The 22,419-nt window shown below is 41.4% G+C and overlaps 1 protein-coding gene across 4 annotated transcripts in view; it reads right to left on the bottom strand.

Moving 5' to 3' along the window:
• Nucleotides 1-21,743, bottom strand: part of LOC123484568 (endoplasmic reticulum junction formation protein lunapark-B-like) — a 28,227-nt gene extending 6,484 nt beyond the window's left edge. For 2 of the 4 annotated variants that reach the window (XM_045215053.1, XM_045215055.1), the window contains exons 1-10: nucleotides 21,659-21,743; nucleotides 20,936-21,036; nucleotides 20,034-20,075; nucleotides 19,230-19,417; nucleotides 18,436-18,494; nucleotides 14,720-14,760; nucleotides 8,104-8,187; nucleotides 7,949-8,003; nucleotides 6,417-6,641; nucleotides 250-355 (exon numbers count right to left, since the gene is read on the bottom strand). In XM_045215053.1, coding sequence (XP_045070988.1) covers nucleotides 250-355; nucleotides 6,417-6,641; nucleotides 7,949-8,003; nucleotides 8,104-8,187; nucleotides 14,720-14,760; nucleotides 18,436-18,494; nucleotides 19,230-19,417; nucleotides 20,034-20,075; nucleotides 20,936-20,962 — 827 coding nt within the window. In that variant the 5' untranslated portion in view covers nucleotides 20,963-21,036; nucleotides 21,659-21,743. The remainder of the gene's footprint in view (nucleotides 1-249; nucleotides 356-6,416; nucleotides 6,642-7,948; nucleotides 8,004-8,103; nucleotides 8,188-14,719; nucleotides 14,761-18,435; nucleotides 18,495-19,229; nucleotides 19,418-20,033; nucleotides 20,076-20,935; nucleotides 21,037-21,658) is intronic. The other 2 variants (XM_045215054.1, XM_045215056.1) reach the window with 1 other exon arrangement.
• Between the last annotated feature and the right edge of the window lie 676 nt (nucleotides 21,744-22,419).

Raw genomic sequence — 22,419 nt, 5'->3', positions numbered from 1 at the left:
AGAAGAGATTAACCTTGAAGTTGCCTAGATGCAAAACTGTTAAAAGGAGAACTCTAGTAAAGGTCTGCCATTTAAAACTGTATGTTACAGTAACCGTCACAACTGATGAGCACAAAATAGTGAGGCCAACCAGAGAGAATACGATCATCTGCTCACTGTAGGCATAGTACTCTACGAAGCACATCAGTAAAGAGGTAATTGGAAATGCTTATTTAAGAACAGGGAGCCTCTCTGGACGGAAGTACAGACCTGTTCTGAGGGCCATCTCCCACAAGGTATTCGATGACTCTGTCCACAGCACCTCTGTCTCGAGGTAAGACGGGTCTGGCCAGGGGTGGGCCTGGGGGGTGCATACCTAACATTAAATTATAGCACATCATTCAATGACATCATAGGAACACAGTGACAATTAGTGCTTAGTTTAGTTTCTACACATTTTAATACAACAGCCTTTAAAAAACTACACAGGCTGGTTTTTAACAGGTTCTTCTTGAAATAAGGTAAGAATGTAAATCACACTTGTTTAGTGCATAATATGGCATTTAGATTTTGGTTACATAATAAAGTATTGGCTATGGAAAATAAGATCAACTATTTTAATAATCTACACAGGAAACCATTAACAACCAATAAGCAGCTTGGAGGGCTACATACAGAGCCTAGTGAAAGTCTACACACCCCTTGCAGTTTTTAAATTTTGCTGCCTTCAAATTAAAATCCCAAAAAGTAATTTACATTTGTGTTTTCCCCCCATAATGAGCCACACAACCTACTCCAAATTTTGAAAGTGAAATAAATTATAGAACCTTTTCTAAATTAATAAAAAATGAAGATGTCAGAGTTAATACTTGGTGTAAGCACCTTTAGCAGCAATTACAGCTGTGAATCATTTTGAATAATTCTATAAACTTTGCACAACTCTTAGGGTAACAAAACCATTATTTTTGTCAAAATTGCTAAAACTGGTTTGATTGGGAACCATCGATGGACAGCGATTTCCAAACCTTGTCTCTGATTATCAAGCAGATTTAAGTCAGGACTAAGACTGGACCACTCAGGAACACTCAACACCTCTTGGAAACCCATTCTGGTGTGTCTGTGGCATTACAATTTTTGCAATTGTCCCGCTGAAAAATAAAACTCTATCCCAGGGTAAGGTATTCAGAGGACTGAGGCAGGTTTTCCACTAACTTTTTACCTGGGCTTTGCTACTTTAATATTTCATTTGATACTGACAAACTAAGTCCCTGCCAGTGACAAGCATATCCATAACATGATTATTCCACCACAATACTGGAAATTACGGAGGGTTTCACTCAGTGATGTTGTATTGGATTTGACCCAAACCTGAAGTTGTTAATATAGGCCAAAAAGTTAATTTGAGTAATACTGCAAGACAACATGGCAAACAGTCTTGCAGTACTATTTAACGGCGTTGTTGCAATTATTTCTCAACCTATGCTGGTCTGAAAATGTATCCCAGACATGCTTTAAAAGCTAATTGGCGGCTCTGAGGTTGAATCATTGTTTGACATTCACTATCAAATTGAGTGACCTTGCAGAGACAGGGGAATTTATTTATATATTTTTGTCATTTAGCATACGCTCTTATCCAGAGCGACTTACAGGAGCAATTAGGGTTAAGTGCCTTGCTTAAGGGCACCGACAGATTTTTCACCTAATCGGCTCGGAGATTCGAACCACCAACCTTTTCGGTTACTGGCCCAACGTTCTTAACCGTTTGGCTACCTAGCGGTTAAGTTGTTCTTAAATCATGAGCACCACTACTTTTGCAAACAAATGGACCTCATCCCCCAAAATTGTTGATTTTGTATGAAAATATTACATCCCAAACTTATTTAGATGTGCCAGTGCCACAGCAAGGGGTGTAAAGACCTTCGCAATCAAGACTTCTTTGTGGTTTAATTTTAATTAATTTCATACATTTACATTTTATCATTTAGCCAACGCTCTTATCCAGAGCGACTTACAGTTAGGGCATTCATCTTAAGATAGCTTAGTGGGACTAGGGCTGTTACGGTGACCGTATTACTGCCACACCAGCAGTCAAGAGTCATGACGGCAGTCAAATTCCATGTGACCGTTTAGTTATGGTAATTAGGCTTCTTTAAGCTCTGATGCTGCAGATAATCATTAGTAGCCTACCAAACTTGCAAACTGCCTGGTACTCAGCACTCTATTGTCCCTCTAAATCCCTCTGACATCAATGCAAATGTATTGGAAATCTAATCGAACACTTCATGAGAACCCATGAGCTCATGTTGCACAACATTTCTATAGGCTATGCAATTGCTTGAGAAAACAGAGTTTTGATGGCCTCTTAAAAAGAGGAGGATCCCATCAGCTCGGCCACATTTTCCAGATTGACTGACCTTCATGTCTTCAAGTAATGATCGACTGTCATTTCTCTTTGCTTATTTGAGCTGTTCTTGCCATAATATGGACTTGGTCTTTTACCAAATAAGGCTATCTTCTGTATACCACCCCTACCTTGTCACAACACAACGGATTGGCTCAAATGCATTAAGTAGGAAAGAAATTCCACAAATGAACTTTTAAGAAGGCACACCAGTTAATTGAAATGCATTCCAGGTGACTACCTCATGAAGCTGGTTGAGAGAATGCCAAGAGTGTGCAAAGCTGTCATCAAGGCAAAGGGTGGCTATTTGAAGAATCTCAAATATAAAATATATTTTGATTTGTTTAACACTTTTTTGGTTACTACATTTACATTACATTTACATCATTTAGCAGACGCTCTTATCCAGAGCGACTTACAGTTAGTGAATACATATATATTTTTTTATACTGGCCCCCCGTGGGAAACGAACCCACAACCCTGGCGTTGCAAACGCCATGCTCTATCAACTGAGCTACATCCCTGCCGGCCATTCCCTCCCCTACCCTGGACGACGCTGGGCCAATTGTGCGCCGCCCATGAGTCTCCCGGTCGCGGCCGGCTGCGACAGAGCCTGGATTCGAACCAGGATCTCTAGTGGCACAGTTAGCACTGCGATGCAGTGCCTTAGACCACTGCGCCACTCAGGAGACATGATTCCATCTGTGTTATTTCATAGTTTTGATGTCTTCACTATTATTCTACAATGTAGACAATAGTAAAAATGAAGAAAAACCCTTGAATGAGTAGGTGTGTCCAAACTTTTGACTGGTACTGTAAGTAATCAGACCCTTTACTCAGTACTTTGTTGAAGCACCTTCGGCAGCGATTACAGCCTCGAGTCTTCTTGGGGATTACGCTACAAGCTAGGCACACCTGTATTAGGGGAGTTTCTCCCATTCTACTCTGCAGATCAGGCTGGATGGGGAGTGTCACTGCACAGCTATTTTCAGGTCTCTCCAAAAAATTTAGATCGGGTTCAAGTCCGGGCTCTGGCTGGGCCACTCAAGGACATTCAGAGACTTGTCCTGTGTTGTCTTGGCTGTGTGCTTAGGGTCGTTGTCCTGTTGGAAGGTGAACCTTTGCCACAGTCTCGAGGTCCTGAGCGCTCTGGAGCAGGTTTTCATCAAGGATCTCTCTGTACTTTGCTCCGTTCATCTTTCCCTTGATCCTGAATAGTCTCCCTGTCCCTGCCGCTGAAAAACATCCCCACAGCATGATGCTGCCACCACCATGCTTCACCGTAGGGATGGTATTGGCCAGGTGATGAGCGGTGACTAATTTCCTCCAGACGTGACGCTTGGCGTTCAGGCCAAAGATTTCAATCTTGATTTGATCTCCCGAGTGGCGCAGTGGTCTAAGGCACTGCATCGCAGTGCTAGCTGTGCCACTAGAGATCCTGGTTCGAATCCAGGCTCTGTCGTAGCCGGCCGCGACCGGGAGACCCATGGGGCGGCGCACAATTGGCCCAGCGTTGTCCAGGGTAGGGGAGGGAATGGCCGGCAGGGGATGTAGCTCAGTTGGTAGAGCATGGCGTTTGCAACGCCAGGGTTGTGGGTTCGATAAAATAATGTATGCGCTAACTGTAAGTCGCTCTGGATAAGAGCGTCTGCTAAATGACGTAAATGTAAATGTAATGTAAATGTTGATTTCATCAGACCAGAGAATCTTGTTTCTCATGGTCTGAGAGTCCTTTAGGAGCCTTTTGGCAAACTCCAAGTGGGCTGTCATGTGCTTCCGTCTGGCCACTCTACCATAAAGGCCTGATTGATGGATTGCTGCAGAGAGGAACTCAGGAGCTTGTCAGAGTGACCATTGGGTTCTTCCATAAATATAGGTGTTCCAAGCTTGTAGCGTCATACCCAAGAAGACTCGAGGCTGTAATCATTGCCAAAGGTGCTTCAACAAAGTACTGAGTAAAGGGTCTGAATACTTATTTAAATGTGATCGTTTTTTATTTTTAATAAATTTGCAAAAATTTCTAAAATCCTGTTTTTGCTTTGTCATTATGGGGTATTGTGTGTAGATTGACGTGACGCTTGGCGTTCAGGCCAAAGAGTTCAATCTTGGTTTCATCAGACCAGAGAATCTTGTTTCTCATGGTCTGAGAGTCCTTTAGGAGCCTTTTGAATACTTATTTAAATGTGATCGTTTTTTTATTTTGAATAAATTTGCAAAAATTTCTAAAATCCCGTTTTTGCTTTGTCATTATGGGGCATTGTGTGTAGATTGACGTGACGATTTTTTTTACATTTAATCCATGTTAGAAAAAAGGCTGTAAAGTAACACAATGTGGAAAAAGTGAAGGGGTTTGAATACTTTTCAAATGTATGTTCAATTGTATTCTTCATACTATAAAATAATACCACGGAATTCTAAGCAAATGTTGTCTGCTAAATGAACTACTGTAGCCCACAGCCATATGATATAGCTAGATCAGGACCTAACATAAGGACAACTCAGAGAATGCTATTCTGTTCTTCTGAAATAGACTACATTTTCTTCATATCATGTTTCTTTAGACCTGTCTAAAATAAATAATGGATTTATTGTGATGGTGTAGGATTTGGTGTACATGGATTTATTACACTTTTTTAAATGTAGATGTTCCAAAGGTCTGCATCAGTGGCTTGTAGGCTATGCGTGGAAGCCAGGAGATGCTAAATGTGTTTATGTTAATTAACGGTCAATTACTGTGAGACCAGCAGTTATTTGCTTGACAATCACCAGCTGACAAAATATAGTGAGTGGGACCAGTGGACTCAATAGGCTTAGCGAATGAGGAGCGGATGTCGTCAACCTTCTTGTCAAAGTGGCTGGCAAAGTCATCCACAGAGAGGGAGGAGAGAGAGGGAGGAGGGAGAGGAAGGAGGTGGAGGATTAAGGAGGGAGTAAAAGGTGGAAAATACTTTCCTAGGGTTAGAGGAAGAAGCTTGAAATGTAGAGTGATAGAAAGTGGCTAAAGAAGCGGATACAGAGGAAGAGAAGTTAGAGAGGAGGAAGTGAAAGGATGATAGGTCCTCCGGAAGTTTAGTTTTCCTCCATTGTCGCTCAGCTGCCCGCAGCCCTATTCTGTAAGCTCACAATGAGTCACTCAGCCACGGAGCAGGAGGGGAGGGCCGAGCAGGCTGGGAGGAAAGGAGACAGTGCGAGTCATAGGATGCGGAAAGGGAGGAAAGTAGGGTCGAAGAGGCAGAATCAGGAGACCGGAGGGAGAAGGATTTAGCAGAAGAGAGAGATGATAAGATCGAAGAAGAGAGAGTAGCGGGAGAAAGAGTGAAGATTGCGACGTCGCATGACCATCTGGGTAGGGGCTGAGTGGCTAGGGTTGGAGGAGAGGGAGACAGAAAATGAAACAAAGTAGTGATCAGAGACCTGGAGGGGATTGCAGTGAGATTAGTGGGCAAACAGCCTCTAGTAAAGATGAGGTCAAGCGTATTGCCTGCTTTGTGAGTGGGAGGGGACTGGGAAAGGGTGAGGTCAAAAGAGGCAAGGAGGGGAAAGAAACAGTTGGAAAGAAATTAATCGAAGGCAGACGTCGGGAGGTTGACGTCACCCAGTACAAAGAGCAGTGAGCCATCAGGAAATGAGTTTCACTTGGAAAATGTTGAGTAGGTTGTGTAGATCAGTTTAATCCCTTTTTAGATTGAAATTTAAGGCAGCAAAATGTGAAAACTGTGCAAGGCAGTGTAGACAAATCTATTCAAGCAATGATAGTTATTTTCTACACATAAGATCATACACAATTATTGCCTGATGATCTTCCCTGATTGAAATACTGTCTAGAAATACTGTCAGACTGAACTTGCTATTGATTACATAGCTTTTTTCACATGGTGGGGTCACCTAGAAGTTTCTGATATCAAAATAGGGTCGTGGGCCACAAAAGTTTGGTAAGCCCTGATATAGGTGGACCTGAAAGCGCTATAGAATGTTTGTACAATTCTGGCCAAAGCAGCCTACAGTTTACTAACTATCCTATTAGAGCTTTACTCACCCATTCCTGGGATAGGGGTACAGGGGGTCATAGGGGGTCTCCTCATCATGGTCTGCTGGGCGACCGCAGCAGACAGGCCTCTATCCGGGGGTCCTCCTGGGGCCGAGTGAGGAAGGGGACCAGTAGGTGTGGCTACAGCGCCCATGGGGGGGCAGACACCAGGAGGGGGGGTCATGGGAGTTCCCATGACAGGGGGCCTCATGGCTATGTTGCGTTGACGGAGTTCTGAAGAAGAGGGACATGTAGAAAAGGTATTCTTTCTCAAATGGGGGACACTACACAACTGGTTCTCAGAGTTCTTGCCGTGCTCAACGGCAAAACGGCAGGAGATGGCATCTAGGATTTGACACCAGCAACCCTTGGTTGCCGGCTCACATTATGCCAGATTTTTCCTGTCTGATTAGGGATTCAAAACGGCAACATTCCGATTGCTAGCCCATCTCTAATGGCACATTTCCATACAAGATTTACCCCAGTGTTTTACCCAAAAGGCTCAGGCTTTTTTGTTTCCATCTACGTGGACCGGCACCCGTGTCTCACTGGGCCATGGCTCCGGTGGACCTGCTCTCACTTGGGGCCAAAGCCAGGCCACTGGTACTTTTCAGCTGGCATTTGCATAACACTGGCTATCTGTGAACTTTTACACCTTCTCACAAAGCAACTGAACTTTTACACCTTCTCACAAAGCAACTGTTTTGATTATGCAGAGGTTGTTGATTCTGCACTTCACAAGTCCTCACTGTCAGCACTAGCTATGGAAACACAATTTCCCAGTATAACATAAGTGTGTATACACTAGTGCAGGGGTGGGCAACTTTTTTGCTCGAGGGCCACATCGGGATTTCGATAAAATCAACAGAGGGCCACGCAGATTATTTTGTTGTTGACCGATTTGTTTGTCAATTTATTTCTGGGCCAGAAAAAGGGCAGTAATTTCGTAGTTTGCCCAACCCTGCAGCATAACATCAAGAATACCTGCCGACCCCATTGATTGAACTGAAGTCCCCAAGGGGCATTGAATAAACAACTTTTCCCACAAGTGTTCACTCCATTATGGTAAACGTATTTGTTCATAGTCTAAAAGGTAGAGAAAGGGAAGTGTGCGACTGCTCTCCTGAAGTGGCGCAGCGGTCTAAGGCACTGCATCTCAGTGCTTGAGGCGTCACTACAGACCCCCTGGTTCGATTCCAGGCAGTATCACAACCGACCGTGATTGGGAGTCCCATAGGGCGGCGCACAATTGGCCCAGCGTCGTCCAGGTTTGGCCGGTGTAGGCCGTCATTGTAAATAAGAATTTGTTCTTAACTGACTTGCCTAGTTAAATAAAGGTTTTTTTAAAATAAAAAATTCTACAGGACTGTTGGCTCAGGCTCACACCGTGAGCACATGAACAGATACATTCTATGTAACCTAGTCAACCACAGGAATTATGTGGTAGCAATCAAAAGGAAAGTAAGACATTTATAGTTTCTCAATCTCTGGTTTTATGCTTCGATACAGAAACACAACTAATGTAGAGAGGATGCCTTTACCTTGGCCCGTTCTAGGAGTCATCTGACCTGGCCTGACTGGCGTGAATTCCATTTCCTTTAAAAATTAAATAACAATCTCAGATCAATTCATAATTGAAAGAAATAGCAGAAGAAATAATTGATTCGTTTTCTTTAAAAACAGACACTGTACTTGCCACTTTTTTATTTGCTTCAGGATCAAACCTCTCAAGAATTAACTTGGCATTTTTGTAGGTTTCAGTCTCCATCACCTCTTCCAACTGTAGAAAAAAAGTACCAAAAATAAAATTGGTTAAGGAACTCTATCTGCACAGCATTGGGTTGCAAAGGGAGGGTATATTACCATTAAACTACAAGAATTTTAGTAGATTTCAAGTTAAAATATATATATATACACACACTACCAGTCAAAAAGTGGTCCTCTGTAGCTCAGCTGGTAGAGCACGGCGCTTGTAACGCCAAGGTAGTGGGTTCGATCCCCGGGACCACCCATACACAAAAAAAAATGTATGCACGCATGACTGTAAGTCGCTTTGGATAAAAGCGTCTGCTAAATGGCATATTATATTATTATTATATTATTAAAAGTTTGGAGACACCTACTCAAGGGTTTTTCTTTATTTTTACATTGTAGAATAATAGTGAAGACATTAAAACTATGAAATAACATATGGAATCATGTAGTAACCAAAAAAGTGTTAAAATAATTAAAATATAGTTTATATTTGAGATTCTTGAAATAGCCACCATTTGCCTTGATGACAGCTTTGCACACTCTTGGCATTCTCTCAACCAGCTTCATGAGGTAGTCACCTGTAATGCATTTCAATTAACAGTTGTGCCTTCTTAAAAGTTAATTTGTGGAATTTCTTTCCTTCTTAATGCATTTGAGCCAATCAGTTGTGTTGTGACAAGGTAGGGGTGGTATACAGAAGATAGCCTTATTTGGTAAAGGACCAAGTCCATATTATGGCAAGAACAGCTGAAATAAGCAAAGAGAAACGACAGTCCATCATTACTTTAAGACATGAAGGTCAGTCAATACGGAACATTTCAAGAACTTTCAAAGTTTCTTCAAGTGCAGTCGCAAAAACCATCAAGCGCTATGATGAAACTGGCTCTCATGAGGTCCGCCACAGGAATGGAAGAACCAGAGTTACCTCTGCTGCAGAGGATAAGTTCATTAGAGTTACCAGTCTCAGAAATTGCAGCCCAAATAAATGGTTCAGAGAGTTCAAGTCACAGACACATCTCAACATCAACTGTTCAGTGGGGACTGTGTGAATCAGGCCTTTATGGTAGAATTGCTGCAAAGAAACCAATACTAAAGGTCACCAATAAGAAGAAGATACCTGCATGGACCAATAAACAGGAGCAATGGACATTAGACCGGTGGAAATGTGTCATTTAGTCCAAATTGGAGATTTTTGGTTCCAACCGCCGTGTCTTTGTGAGACGCGGTGTGGGTGTACGGATGATCTCCGCATGTGTATTTCTCACCGCAAAGCATGGAGGAGTAAGTGTTATGGTGTGGGGGTGCTATGCTGGTGACACGGTCTGTGATTTATTTAGAATTCAAGGCACACTTAACCAGCATGGCTACCACAGCATTTTCTGAGGCTGGTAACTCTAATGAACTTCCAGTGGCGGTCCTCATGAGAGCCAGTTTCATCATAGCGCTTGATGGTTTTTGCGACTGCACTTGAAGAAACGTTCAAAGTTCTTGAAATGTTCCGTATTGACTGACCTTCATGTCTTAAAGTAATGATGGACTGTCGTTTCTCTTTGCTTATTTGAGCTGTTCTTGTCATAATATGGACTTGGTCTTTTACCAAATAGGGCTATCTTCTGTATACCTTGTCACAAGACAACTGATTGGTTCAAACGCATTAAGAAGGAAAGAAATTCCACAAATTAACTTTTAAGAAGGCACACCTGTTAATTGAAATGCATTCCAGGTGACTACCTCATGAAGCTGGTTGAAAGAATGCCAAGAGTGTACAAAGCTGTCATCAAGGCAAAGGGTGGCTACTTTGAAGAAACTTTTATTTGTTTAACACTTTTCTGGTTACTACATGATGCCATATGTTATTTCATAGTTTTAATGTCTTCACTATTATTCTACAATGTAGAAAATAGTAAATATAAAGAAAAACCCTTGATTGAGTAGGTGTGTCCATATACACACATATACATTTAATTTTTAGTCACTTAGCAGACGCTCTTATCCAGAGCAACTTACAGGAGGAATTAGGGTTAAGTGCCTTGCTCAAGGGCACATCGACAGATTTTTCACCTAGTCGGCTCGGGGATTAGAACCAGCGACATTTCGGTTACTGGCACTACGCTCTTAACCACTAAGCTACCTGCCGCCCTTTACACACACACATATACATACAGTGGGGGAAAAAAGTATTTAGTCAGCCACCAATTGCAAGTTCTCCCACTTAAAAAGATGAGAGGCCTGTAATTTTCATCATAGGTACACGTCAACTATGACAGACAAATTGAGAAAAAATAATCCATAAAATCACATTGTAGGATTTGCAAATTATGGTGGAAAATAAGTATTTGGTCACCTACAAACAAGCAAGATATCTGGCTCTCACAGACCTGTAACTTCTTCTTTAAGAGGCTCCTCTGTCCTCCACTCGTTACCTGTATTAATGGCACCTGTTTGAACTTGTTATCAGTATAAAAGACACCTGTCCACAACCTCAAACAGTCACACTCCAAACTCCACTATGGCCAAGACCAAAGAGCTGTCAAAGGACACCAGAAACAAAATTGTAGACCTCCACCAGGCTGGGAAGACTGAATCTGCAATAGGTAAGCAGCTTGGTTTGAAGAAATCAACTGTGGGAGCAATTATTAGGAAATGGAAGACATACAAGACCACTGAATCTCCCTCGATCTGGGGCTCCACGCAAGATCTCACCCTGTGGGGTCAAAATGATCACAAGAACGGTGAGCAAAAATCGCAGAACCACACGGGGGGACCTAGTGAATGACCTGCAGAGAGCTGGGACCAAAGTAACAAAGCCTACCATCAATAACACACTACGCCGCCAGGGACTCAAATCCTGCAGTGCCAGACGTGTCCCCCTGCTTAAGCCAGTACATGTCCAGGCCCGTCTGAAGTTTGCTAGAGTGCATTTGGATGATCCAGAAGAGGATTGGGAGAATGTCATATGGTCAGATGAAACCAAAATATAACTTTTTGGTAAAAACTCAACTCGTCGTGTTTGGAGGACAAAGAATGCTGAGTTGCATCCAAAGAACACCATACCTACTGTGAAGCATGGGGGGTGGAAACATCATGCTTTGGGGCTGTTTTTTCTGCAAAGGGACCAGGACTGACTGATCCGTGTAAAGGAAAGAATGAATGGGGCCATGTATCGTGAGATTTTGAGTGAAAACCTCTTTCCATCAGCAAGGGCATTGAAGATGAAACGTGGCTGGGTCTTTCAGCATGACAATGATCCCAAACACACCGCCCGGGCAACGAAGGAGTGGCTTCGTAAGAAGCATTTCAAGGTCCTGGAGTGGCCTAGCCAGTCTCCAGATCTCAACCCCATAGAAAATCTTTGGAGGGAGTTGAAAGTCCGTGTTGCCCAGCGACAGCCCCAAAACATCACTGCTCTGGAGGAGATCTGCATGGAGGAATGGGCCAAAATACCAGCAACAGTGTGTGAAAACCTTGTGAAGACTTACAGAAAATGTTTGACCTGTGTCATTGCCAACAAAGGGTATATAACAAAGTATTGAGAAACTTTTGTTATTGACCAAATACTTATTTTCCACCATAATTTGCAAATAAATTCATAAAAAAATCCTACAATGTGATTTTCTGGATTTTTTTCTCATTTGTCTGTCATAGTTGACGTGTACCTATGATGAAAATTACAGGCCTCTCTCATCTTTTTAAGTGGGAGAACTTGCACAATTGGTGGCTGACTAAATACTTTTTTCCCCCACTGTACATACTGAACAAAAATAAAAACGCAACATTTAAAGTGTTTGTCCAATTTTTCATGAGCTGAAATAAAACATCCCAGAAATGTTCTATACACACAAAATGTTTATTTCTCTCAAATGTTGTGCAGAAATGTGTTTACATCCCTGTTGGTGAGCATTTCTCCTTTGCCAAGATAATCCATCCACCTGACAGGTGTGGCATATCAAGAAGCTGATTAAACAGCATGATCATTACACAAGTGCACCTTGTGCGGGGGACAATAAAAGGCCACTCTAAAATGTGCAGTTTTGACGGAGCGTGCAACTGGCATGCTGATTGCAGAAATTTCCACCAGACCTGTTGCCAGAGAATTGAATGTTCATTTATCTACCATAAGCCGCCTCCAACGTCATTTTAGAGTATTTGGTAGTAAGTCCAACCAGCCTCACAACCGCAGACCACATGTAACCATGCCAGCCAAGGACCTCCTCATCTGGCTTCTTCACCTGCGGGATTGTCTGAGTCCAGCCACCTGGACAGCTGATGAAACTGTGGGTTTGCACAACCGAATAATTTCTGCACCAACTGTCAGAAACCTTCTAAGGGAAGCTCATCTGCGTGCTCGTCGTCCTCACCAGGGTCTTGACCTGACTGCAGTTCGGCATTGTAACTGACTTCATAGGGCAAATGCTCACCTTTGACAGCCACTGGCACGCTGGAGAAGTGTGCTCTTCACAGATGAATCCCGGTTTCAACTGTACTGGGCATACGGCAGACAGCGTGTATGGCGTCGTGTGGGCGAGCGGTTTGCTGATGTCAACGTTGTGAACAGAGTGCCCCATGGTGGCGGTGGGGTTATGGTATGGGCAGACAACGTATACAACTGCATTTTATCAATGGCAAATTGAATGCACAGATACCGTGACGAGATCCTGAGGCCCATTGTCGTACCATTCATCCGCCGCCATCCCCTCATGTTTCAGCATGATAATGCACAGCACTGTGTCACAAGGATCTGTACACAATTCCTGGAAGCTGAAAATGTCCCAGATTTTCCATGGCCTACTCACCAGACATGCCACCCATTGAGCATGTTTGGGATGCTCTGGATCGACGTGTACAACAGCGCGTTCCAGTTCCCGCCAATATCCAGCAACTTCGCACAGTCATTGAAGAGGAGTGGGACAACATTCCACAGGCATCAATCAACAGCCTGATCAACTGTAGGCGAAGGAGATGTCGCGCTGCATGAGGCAAATGGTGGTTACATCAGATACTGACTGGTTTTCTGATCCATGCCCCTATTTAAAAAAAAAAAGTTATGTGCCCAACAGATGCATATCTGTATTCCCAGTCATGTGAAATACATAGATTAGGGCATAATGCATTTATTTTAATTGACCGATTTCCTTAGTAACTTTAACTCAGTAAAATCTTTCAAATTGTTGCATGTTGTGTTTATATTTTTGTTAAGTGTATATCAGAAAACATCTAGTGGCTTTTTGGGGTACTTCAGATTATCACAGGTGTCTATCTCTGGCCCTCTGTGTGGCCTTTGCACAAAATATATACAATAATTGAATGACAAATATGTAAAACATTATCCTAAATATAAACCATCAACTAAGTGAATACCGTTTGTTTACTATGAGGGTTTCAGCATTGATATATTTGTTAATATACCTTTATTTTACTATGTCTTTGTTGTAAATGTTGTGAGAAAAGTCAATAGTTGGAAGAGTTGCAGAGTTAATTGAAAATAATGTCATTGTAGATGCTTTTTTCATTAATTAGGCAATTTTCTCTTGAACCATATGGTCTATCCACTAGAAACTCAAGGACAATATGGACACAGATATACAAAAATGAATACAAGTACAAATTACCAAAGTCACCATTGCTTGCCATAGATTACCTGTTAATTACCAAAATTACAGAAGACTCCGGTAATTTTGGTAAATTTCCGGTAGCTTTGCAACCCTAGCAGAGCAAATATTTTTGATGACCTTTTTAAATACACAAAAGCTACAATAACATGATAAACACTAATAGTAAATCATAGGGGAAATACCTTACAACAGGATTTAAAAATAATTTTACGCTTATACCATTATCCTAGTGGTTTCATTTGTTGTAACCGAAAATGTGTACTCTGTGGCAGAAAAAACTCTGTTCGTGAACACCAAAACTGCCAAGTAAGGAAATTCTGATTTTGCAAGTCAGCAACCATATGGTTTGCAATTCAAATTTGCATCAGGAAAACACCAGTGTGAATTGTTTGCTAGTAGAAGATAAATAATAACACGCAGCAATATCGATAATGGGGTGTGAAAATCCATCAGCCACAATTATTGGAAGTTATTAGACATGAAATCCTCTAAATGCTTACTGCTATTAATTTACAAAGGATCGTTAAGGGAGCGCTTTATTGAACACAGTCTCTCTGCCAATTAGCCTGCTGTCTGCATTGATTTTAGATAATTTCTTAGCACTGGGAATTAGGGTTTGGGTCACAGGGGTGTATTATGCATAGATCAGCACAAATTATATCATAATGGGTTTCAAAGGTCAGAGCGCATGAGAGTTGTGCAAGGAGCTCCAGACACGATTAAACGTTTAGGACTATTAAAAGGCAATCAGGGAAAGTGTCATTGTGTCATTAAGATATCAGCTCTGGATCAATGACAATGACACGTTTACTTCAAAACACTAAGGGCTGGTTTCCCCATTGAGCATGCTTTTTAGTCAAGGACTAGGATTAATTTGTGCCCAGGAAACCAGCCCTGCCCTGAATGATATAAAAATAATTGGAAGATATAAAAATCTACACTTACGATTTTTCTTTTTCCAACTTTTAAATCTTCTAGTTTGTCATCTGAAACAAAAGTGACGAGGCATGCGTTGTTGAGTATTTGTCATGAAACACACATGCATTTTCAAACATCTGCATTTTAAGAGACATTTACATTAATATATATACAGTGGGGAGAACAAGTATTTGATACACTGCCGATTTTGCAGGTTTTCTTACTTACAAAGCATGTAGAGGTCTGTCATTTTTTATCATAGGTACACTTCAACTGTGAGAGACGGAATCTAAAACAAAAATCCAGAAAATCACATTGTATGATTTTTAGGTAATTAATTTGCATTTTATTGCATGACATAAGTATTTGATCACCTACCAACCAGTAAGAATTCCGTCTCTCACAGACCTGTTAGTTTTTCTTTAAGAAGCCCTCCTGTTCTCCACTCATTACCTGTATTAACTGCACCTGTTTGAACTTGTTACCTGTATAAAAGACACCTGTCCACACACACAATCAAACAGACTCCAACCTCTCCACAATGGCCAAGACCAGAGAGCTGTGGAAGGACATCAGGGATAAAATTGTAGACATGCACAAGGCTGGGATGGGCTACAGCACAATAGGCAAGCAGCTTGGTGAGAAGGCAACAACTGTTGGCGCAATTATTAGAAAATGGAAGAAGTTCAAGATGACGGTCAATCACCCTCGGTCTGGGGCTCCATGCAAGATCTCACCTCGTGGGGCATCAATGATCATGAGGAAGGTGAGGGATCAGCCCAGAACTACACGGCAGGACCTGGTCAATGACCTGAAGAGAGCTGGGACCACAGTCTCAAAGAAAACCATTAGTAACACACTACGCCGTCAAGGATTAAAATCCTGCAGTGCACGCAAGGTCCCCCTGCTCAAGCCAGCGCATGTCCAGGCCCGTCTGAAGTTTGCCAATGACCATCTGGATGATCCAGAGGAGGAATGGGAGAAGGTCATGTGGTCTGATGAGACAAAAATAGAGCTTTTTGGTCTAAACTCCACTCGCCGTGTTTGGAGGAAGAAGAAGGATGAGTACAACCGCAAGAACACCATCCTAACCATGAAGCATGTAGGTGGAAACATCATTCTTTGGGGATGCTTTTCTGCAAAAGGGACAGGACGACTGCACCGTATTGAGGGGAGGATGGATGGGGCCATGTATCGCGAGATCTTGGCCAACAACCTTCCCTCAGTAAGAGCATTGAAGATGGGTCGTGGCTGGGTCTTCCAGCATGACAACGACCCGAAACACACAGCCGGGGCAACTATGGAGTGGCTCCGTAAGAAGCATCTCAAGGTCCTGGAGTGGCCTAGCCAGTCTCCAGACCTGAACCCAATAGAAAATCTTTGGAGAGTGCTGAAAGTCCGTATTGCCCAGCGACAGCCCCGAAACCTGAAGGATCTGGAGAAGGTCTGTATGGAGGAGTGGGCCAAAATCCCTGCTGCAGTGTGTGCAAACCTGGTCAAGACCTACAGGAAACGTTTGATCTCTGTAATTGCAAACAAAGGTTTCTGTACCAAATATTAAGTTCTGCTTTTCTGATGTATCAAATACTTATGTCATGCAATAAAATGCAAATTAATTACTTAAAAATCATACAATGTGATTTTCTGGATTTTTGTTTTAGATTCTGTCTCTCACAGTTGAAGTGTACCTATGATAAAAATTACAGACCTCTACAAGCTTTGTAAGTAGGAAAACCTGCAAAATCAGCAGTGTATCAAATACTTGTTCTCCCCACTGTGTGTGTGTGTGTGTGTGTGTGTTATATATATATATATATATATATATATATATATATATATATATATATATATATATATATATATATATATATATATATATATATATATATATATATATATATATATATATATATACACACATACACAGTACCAGTGAAACATTTGGACACACCTACATTCAAGGGTTTCTTTATTTGTTACTATTTTCTCCATTGTAGAATAATAGTGAAGACATCAAAACTATGAAATAACACATATGGAATCATATAGAAACCAAAAAAGTGTTAGTCACCCTTTGCCTTGATTACAGCTTTGCACACTCTTGGCATTCTCTCAAACAGCTTCACCTGGAATGCTTTTCCAACAGTCTTGAAGTTGTTCCCAATTATGCTGAGCACTTGTTGGCTGCTTTTCCTTCACTCTGCGGTCCAACTCATCCTAAACCATCTCAATTGGGTTGAGGTTGGGTGATTGTGGAGGCCAGATCATCTGACGCAGCACTCCATCACTCTCTTTCTTGGTCAAATAGCCCTTACACAGCCTGGAGGTGTGTTGTGTCATTGTCCTGTTGAAAAACAAGTGAAAGTCCCACTAAGCGCAAACCAGATGGGATGGCGTATCGCTGCAGAATGCTTTGGTACCCATGCTCATTAAGTGTGCCTTGAATTCTAAATAAATCACAGTGTCAACACCATCACACCCCCTCCTCCATGCTTCCCGGTGGGAATCACACATGCGGAGATCATCCGTTCACCTACTCTGCGTCTAACAAAGACATGGCGGTTGGAACCAAATATCTCACATTTGGACTAATCAGACCAAAGGACAGAATTCCACCGTTCTAATGTCCATTGCTCGTGTTTCTTGGCCCAAGCAAGTATCTTCTTCTTATTGGTGTCCTTTAGTAGTGGTTTCTTTGCAGCAATTCGACCATGAAGGCCTGATTCATGCAGTCTCCTCTGAACAGTAGATGTTGAGATGTGTCTGTTACTTGAACTCTGTGAAGCATTTATTTGGGCTGCAATCTGAGGTGCAGTTAACTCTAATGAACGTATCCTTTGCAGCAGAGGTAACTCTGGGTCTTCCTTTCCTGTGGTGGTACTCATGAGAGCCAGTTTCATCATAGCGCTTGATGGTTTTTGCGACTGCACTTGGAGAAACTTTCAAAGTTCTTGAAATGTTCCGTATTGACTGACCTTCATGTCTTAAAGTAATGCTTATTTGAGCTGTTCTTGCCATAATATGGACTTGGTCTTTTACCAAATAAGGCTATCTTCTGTATACCACCCATACCTTGTCACAACACAAATGATTGGCTCAAACGTATTAAGGAAAGAAATTCCACAAATTAACTTTTAAGAAGGCACACCTGTTAATTTAAATGCATTACAGGTGACTACCTCATGAAGCTGGTTGAGAGAATGCCAAGAGTGTGCAAAGCTGTCATCAAGACAAAGGGTGGCTACTTTGAAGAATCTCAAATATAAAATATATTTTGATTTGTTGAACACTTTTTGGTTACTACATGATTCCATATGTGTTACCTGATTAGTCCTGTAGCTCAGTTGGTAGAGCATGGCGCTTGCAACGCCAGGTTTGTGGGTTCGTTTCCCACGGGGGGCCAGTATGAAAAATGTATGCACTCACTAACTGTAAGTCGCTCTGGATAAGAGCGTCTGCTAAATTACTAAAATGTAAATGTGTTATTTCATAGTTTTGATGTCTTCACTATTATTCTACAATGTAGAAAATAGTAAAGAAAATAAGGAAAACCCTTGAATGAGTAGGTGTGTCCAAACTTTTGACTGGTACTGTACATATTTTTTTTTTTACAATGACTTGCAATTCAAAACAAGACAAGCTAAACTTAATGTAAAGAAGAGAATCCTATGTTTGTAAAAACAAAAATGTGGTGGTGGATGGGCCAATAAAAAATATACAATTTAAAATAAGAGAAGCCTTACTGTTTCTTTCTGTTCGCTTTGAGAAAAGGAATATCAGCAGCTTCCTCATAAACCACACTCTGAAAAGCAATCAGGAATATTAGAATGCAGCAGAAACAGTCTTCCATTGTTGAATAGTTACTCAGAAAAGCAGTTCAGAGAGAGCATCACTTTCTGTGGTAAAGCAATTTGTGATCAATGGAACAATACAGAAGATTCTTCACTTTGAAGATTATGTGGTGGTGTTTTTACTTGGCGGGACATTTTGATGACCTGAATGAGTAGCATAGGCCTACATATTGAAAAGTAACTTTGGCATTAGATACACAAAACCAGAACAGTTGTGGAATAAGATGAAATATTGATTGAAACAATAAATATAAAACATCTATGTCTGTGCTTGGGAGATTTCATGTTAATGAAAAATGTGTGGATGCTCGGCATCTTCTCTGACTTATGTGCCCCGAGGTAATTTTGAACTGCCAACAAACATCTTTACAAAGTAAGCTACATGCACATAATAGTATACATACTTAAAGAGGCAATCTGGAATTAGTGCATACATTTTTTTACTTTTAAATAAAGGACAGCCATTGATTGATTCTTGAAGAATACAACTTATGAATGCCTTATTTACCATGTTTGTAAACAATGTAATTTCAAACAAACACTGTATAGCTATAAAACATGATTTTGATCAGTGCCGTCTATGAATTTGAGAGTGGGTACATTCCTCCAGTCCCATGGCTCAGCTGTTATCCCAGATTGCCCTTTTAAGGTTATGTGTGACAGAGGACAGAGTAGGCTATACTTACAATATAGGAAATAAAAATAAGGGCAAAGTCATCACGATGCGTCCTGTCCATTGTTCGGGGAGATACCAGAAGTAAACACTTATGCAAGTAATAAGATAGAGCACAGATGAATACAGAAGTAGTCTTCCCACCCACAACTTCTCCAGTCTCTGATTCTTCGCTCTAAATTCCTCAAGGTCCTTAATATCCTGAAAAGACAACAAAATGCCATGACAAGTATTTTAAAAAAGAAAACAGGTCACTATAGTTTGATTATATTAAATTATGGAATGCTTGGGTAATGCCAGAGTATTAACCCAGCCTTATGCTACACATGAAAAGGGTTTTGTAAAATGTTAAGCTTTGTTTCTTCTAATTCTTCTCAAAAAAGTATAACCTCTTTCCTAGTATCTGACGGCCAATGTGCTGGCCAAAGTCAGAGTTGTAGACATCTGTGCCTATCACTAAAATATCAAAACAGATCACTGCCTGACTGATAATTACAGGGGGATACAAGATGAAGCTCATGGACAGGACTGCGGGAGAAGCTTGGTCCTGTAGGTAGCTTAGTGGGTAAGAGCGTTGTGCCAGTAACCGAAAGGTCGCTGGTTCTAATCCCCGAGCCGACTAGGTGAAAAATCTGTCGATGTGCCCTTAAGCAAGGCACTTAACCCTAATTGCTCATGTAAGTCGCTCTGGATAAGAGCATCTGCTAAATGACTAAAATGTAAATGTATATTGACTGTAGAAACTGTTTTTAATACCAGAAGCCTATATATAATGTTGAAAAGTAGGGATTATAGCAATATTTAACCTAATACTTACCTTGTCAATGCCTTCTAGAAGTTCAACCGTCGTTGGTTTAGCCTGTTCGAAGATTAGATACAATTTACTTCTGAATCACAAAACAAATGGCTAGGACCATATGTGTGTGCTGAATGCAATGTTTTTGCTCTCTCTTAATATAAAAGGTAACTAGGCTAATATGTATAAAAGACAACTGTCCCTATAATAGATATTATAAACATCTGTAACTTCAACACATCATGCATGCCCTCAAACAACGCCAAAAACATTGGCTCAATTCCATTTTGAAACTAGCCAGACAGTACAGTATAGTTGACTAGTCAGTGATGTAGGCTACTTGATTGCATTAAACTGAAAGCTTGAAATGCTAAGGGTGCATTGGGTTGGTAGCTAGCTAGTTAGGCCGTTGAGTAGACATATTCTCCAGATGTATGTGGCGCAGCGGTCTAACTGGTTCGATTCCAGGCTGTATCACAACCGGCCGTGATTGGGAGTCCCATAGGGCGGCGCACAATTGGCCCAGCGTCGTCTGGGTTTGGCTGGTGTAGGCCGTCATTGTAAATAAGAATTTGTTCTTAACTGACTTGCCTAGTTAAATAATGGTAAAAGTAAACATTTTAATAAGCTCAGATATCGACTCTGCCACATGAGCATGCTGTTGTGGCACAGTCGATGGACTGCTGGGCCAGAATATTAAGGGTTCCCACATCTGACACCAATGTAATGAAACAGGAGTGCGGCTCTAACCCTCAACCTTCTGGCCCGAAGCCCAGCGAGCCATCGACTGTGCCAAAAAAAGCATGCTCAAGTGGCAGAGTCGATATCCGCGCTTATAAACCAGCGTCGCTAGAATCCTTAGATAGCTAGTGTAGCTATAATAATCCTAATGTTACGGACTTGTTTAACGTGCATATAGTTACCTTCCACCGGGAAACAACAGCACCCATCTCTGTAGAATGTATTGGTGTCCCGCTCCTCGTCTTTGTCCACTCTTTCCTTTATGTTAGCTAGCTGCCTAAAACTGTTGAAAAGTAAAGGTAAGATATAGCTAGCTACCTAAACAATAACTCAGACAGCTAACGTTAGCTAGGTAAGATTACAGAATGGAAAGTGCAAACGATAGCAAGCCCATTCAGATGGTTGTTACTGGCTACAACGTAGAAATTAATGAAAACAAAAATGTCTGGTCTTAATTTACAGTTAGGGTTAGGCATAAGGTTAGCAGTGTGGTTAATGTTAGGTTTAAAATCTGATTTTAAGAAGATACATTTGAGAAATAGGCAGGGTAAACTTTAGCCATAATTAAGACTTTGTGGCTGTGATAACTAGTGGAAACCCCATTCAGAGACAAAAAGTCAAAGCTAACGCTAAACAGCCCTGACGTCCTGGCATGTCCCATTGAAGCCCCTGCAGGAAAATACTCACTTGTTGGGCACGACCGTGATACGGTTTTGTAATCATGAGTCACTCAACATAATTGTATTGACTAACGTAACACTGTAGATTGATGCTAGTGATAGCTCGCTAGCTGACAATGATATAAACTGGCTAGCAGCATACGCTACGTTACCATGTAACGTTAACCTAACGTTAGTGTGTTAGAAACAGACAGACATTGAAATACATCCAAGTCTGCTACTTACGGTTGCTTGCTAGCTAGCTAACGTTAGATAGCTTATTGTCATGCAAGAAAGAGTCAATAACAACACTGGGGGAATTCGGTTTCTTCTTCTCCTTCTCCTTCTATGCTATAATGGCGGTCCGCAAACAAACGTTTAGGGTGCATGGCGCCAACTACTGTGCTGGAGAGTGTGGTCATCATGGTTTACTACATACAGTAGTAGCTCTAGCAACATTAGTATAAAATCAAATAAACACAAAAACCTCCTACCTAATAATGAACTACTAAGGACATAAAAAAGAGCCCTACAAACCCTTCTCGATTCCCCAAACCCCCCCCAACCCTGTCCAACATCAATAACCGTACACATAAATGTTTCCCTCTCTTCAACATACTTACAACAATACCACAACACATGCTCCACCGTTTCACCGAATATACAATCTGGTCACAAAACATTCACATACTTGCCAACCAGATGTAATGATGAGTTCAATAAACAATGTCCTAGTCGCAACTTAGCAAACATCACCTTCCTAGTCTGGCCTTTGACCTTTCTTTGGAGGGCCTTTCTACTCCGGCCCTTGGTCTCGGAGTAGATACAATTGCGTAGTATAATATTCACAGGGGATAAAAAACGAAGGTTATCAGAACATACACTACATGACCAAAATGTACAGTTGAAGTCGGAAGTTTACAAACACTTAGGTTGGAGTCATTGAAACTAGTTTTTCACCACTCCACACATTTCTTGTTAACAAACTATAGTTTTGGCAAGTCGGT

The sequence above is a fragment of the Coregonus clupeaformis genome, unplaced genomic scaffold (genome assembly GCF_020615455.1).
Source record: "Coregonus clupeaformis isolate EN_2021a unplaced genomic scaffold, ASM2061545v1 scaf0360, whole genome shotgun sequence".
Lineage (NCBI taxonomy): Eukaryota > Metazoa > Chordata > Actinopteri > Salmoniformes > Salmonidae > Coregonus > Coregonus clupeaformis.
The sequence above is the reverse complement of the archived record's forward strand: the minus strand, read 5'-3'. Positions and strand labels throughout refer to the sequence as shown.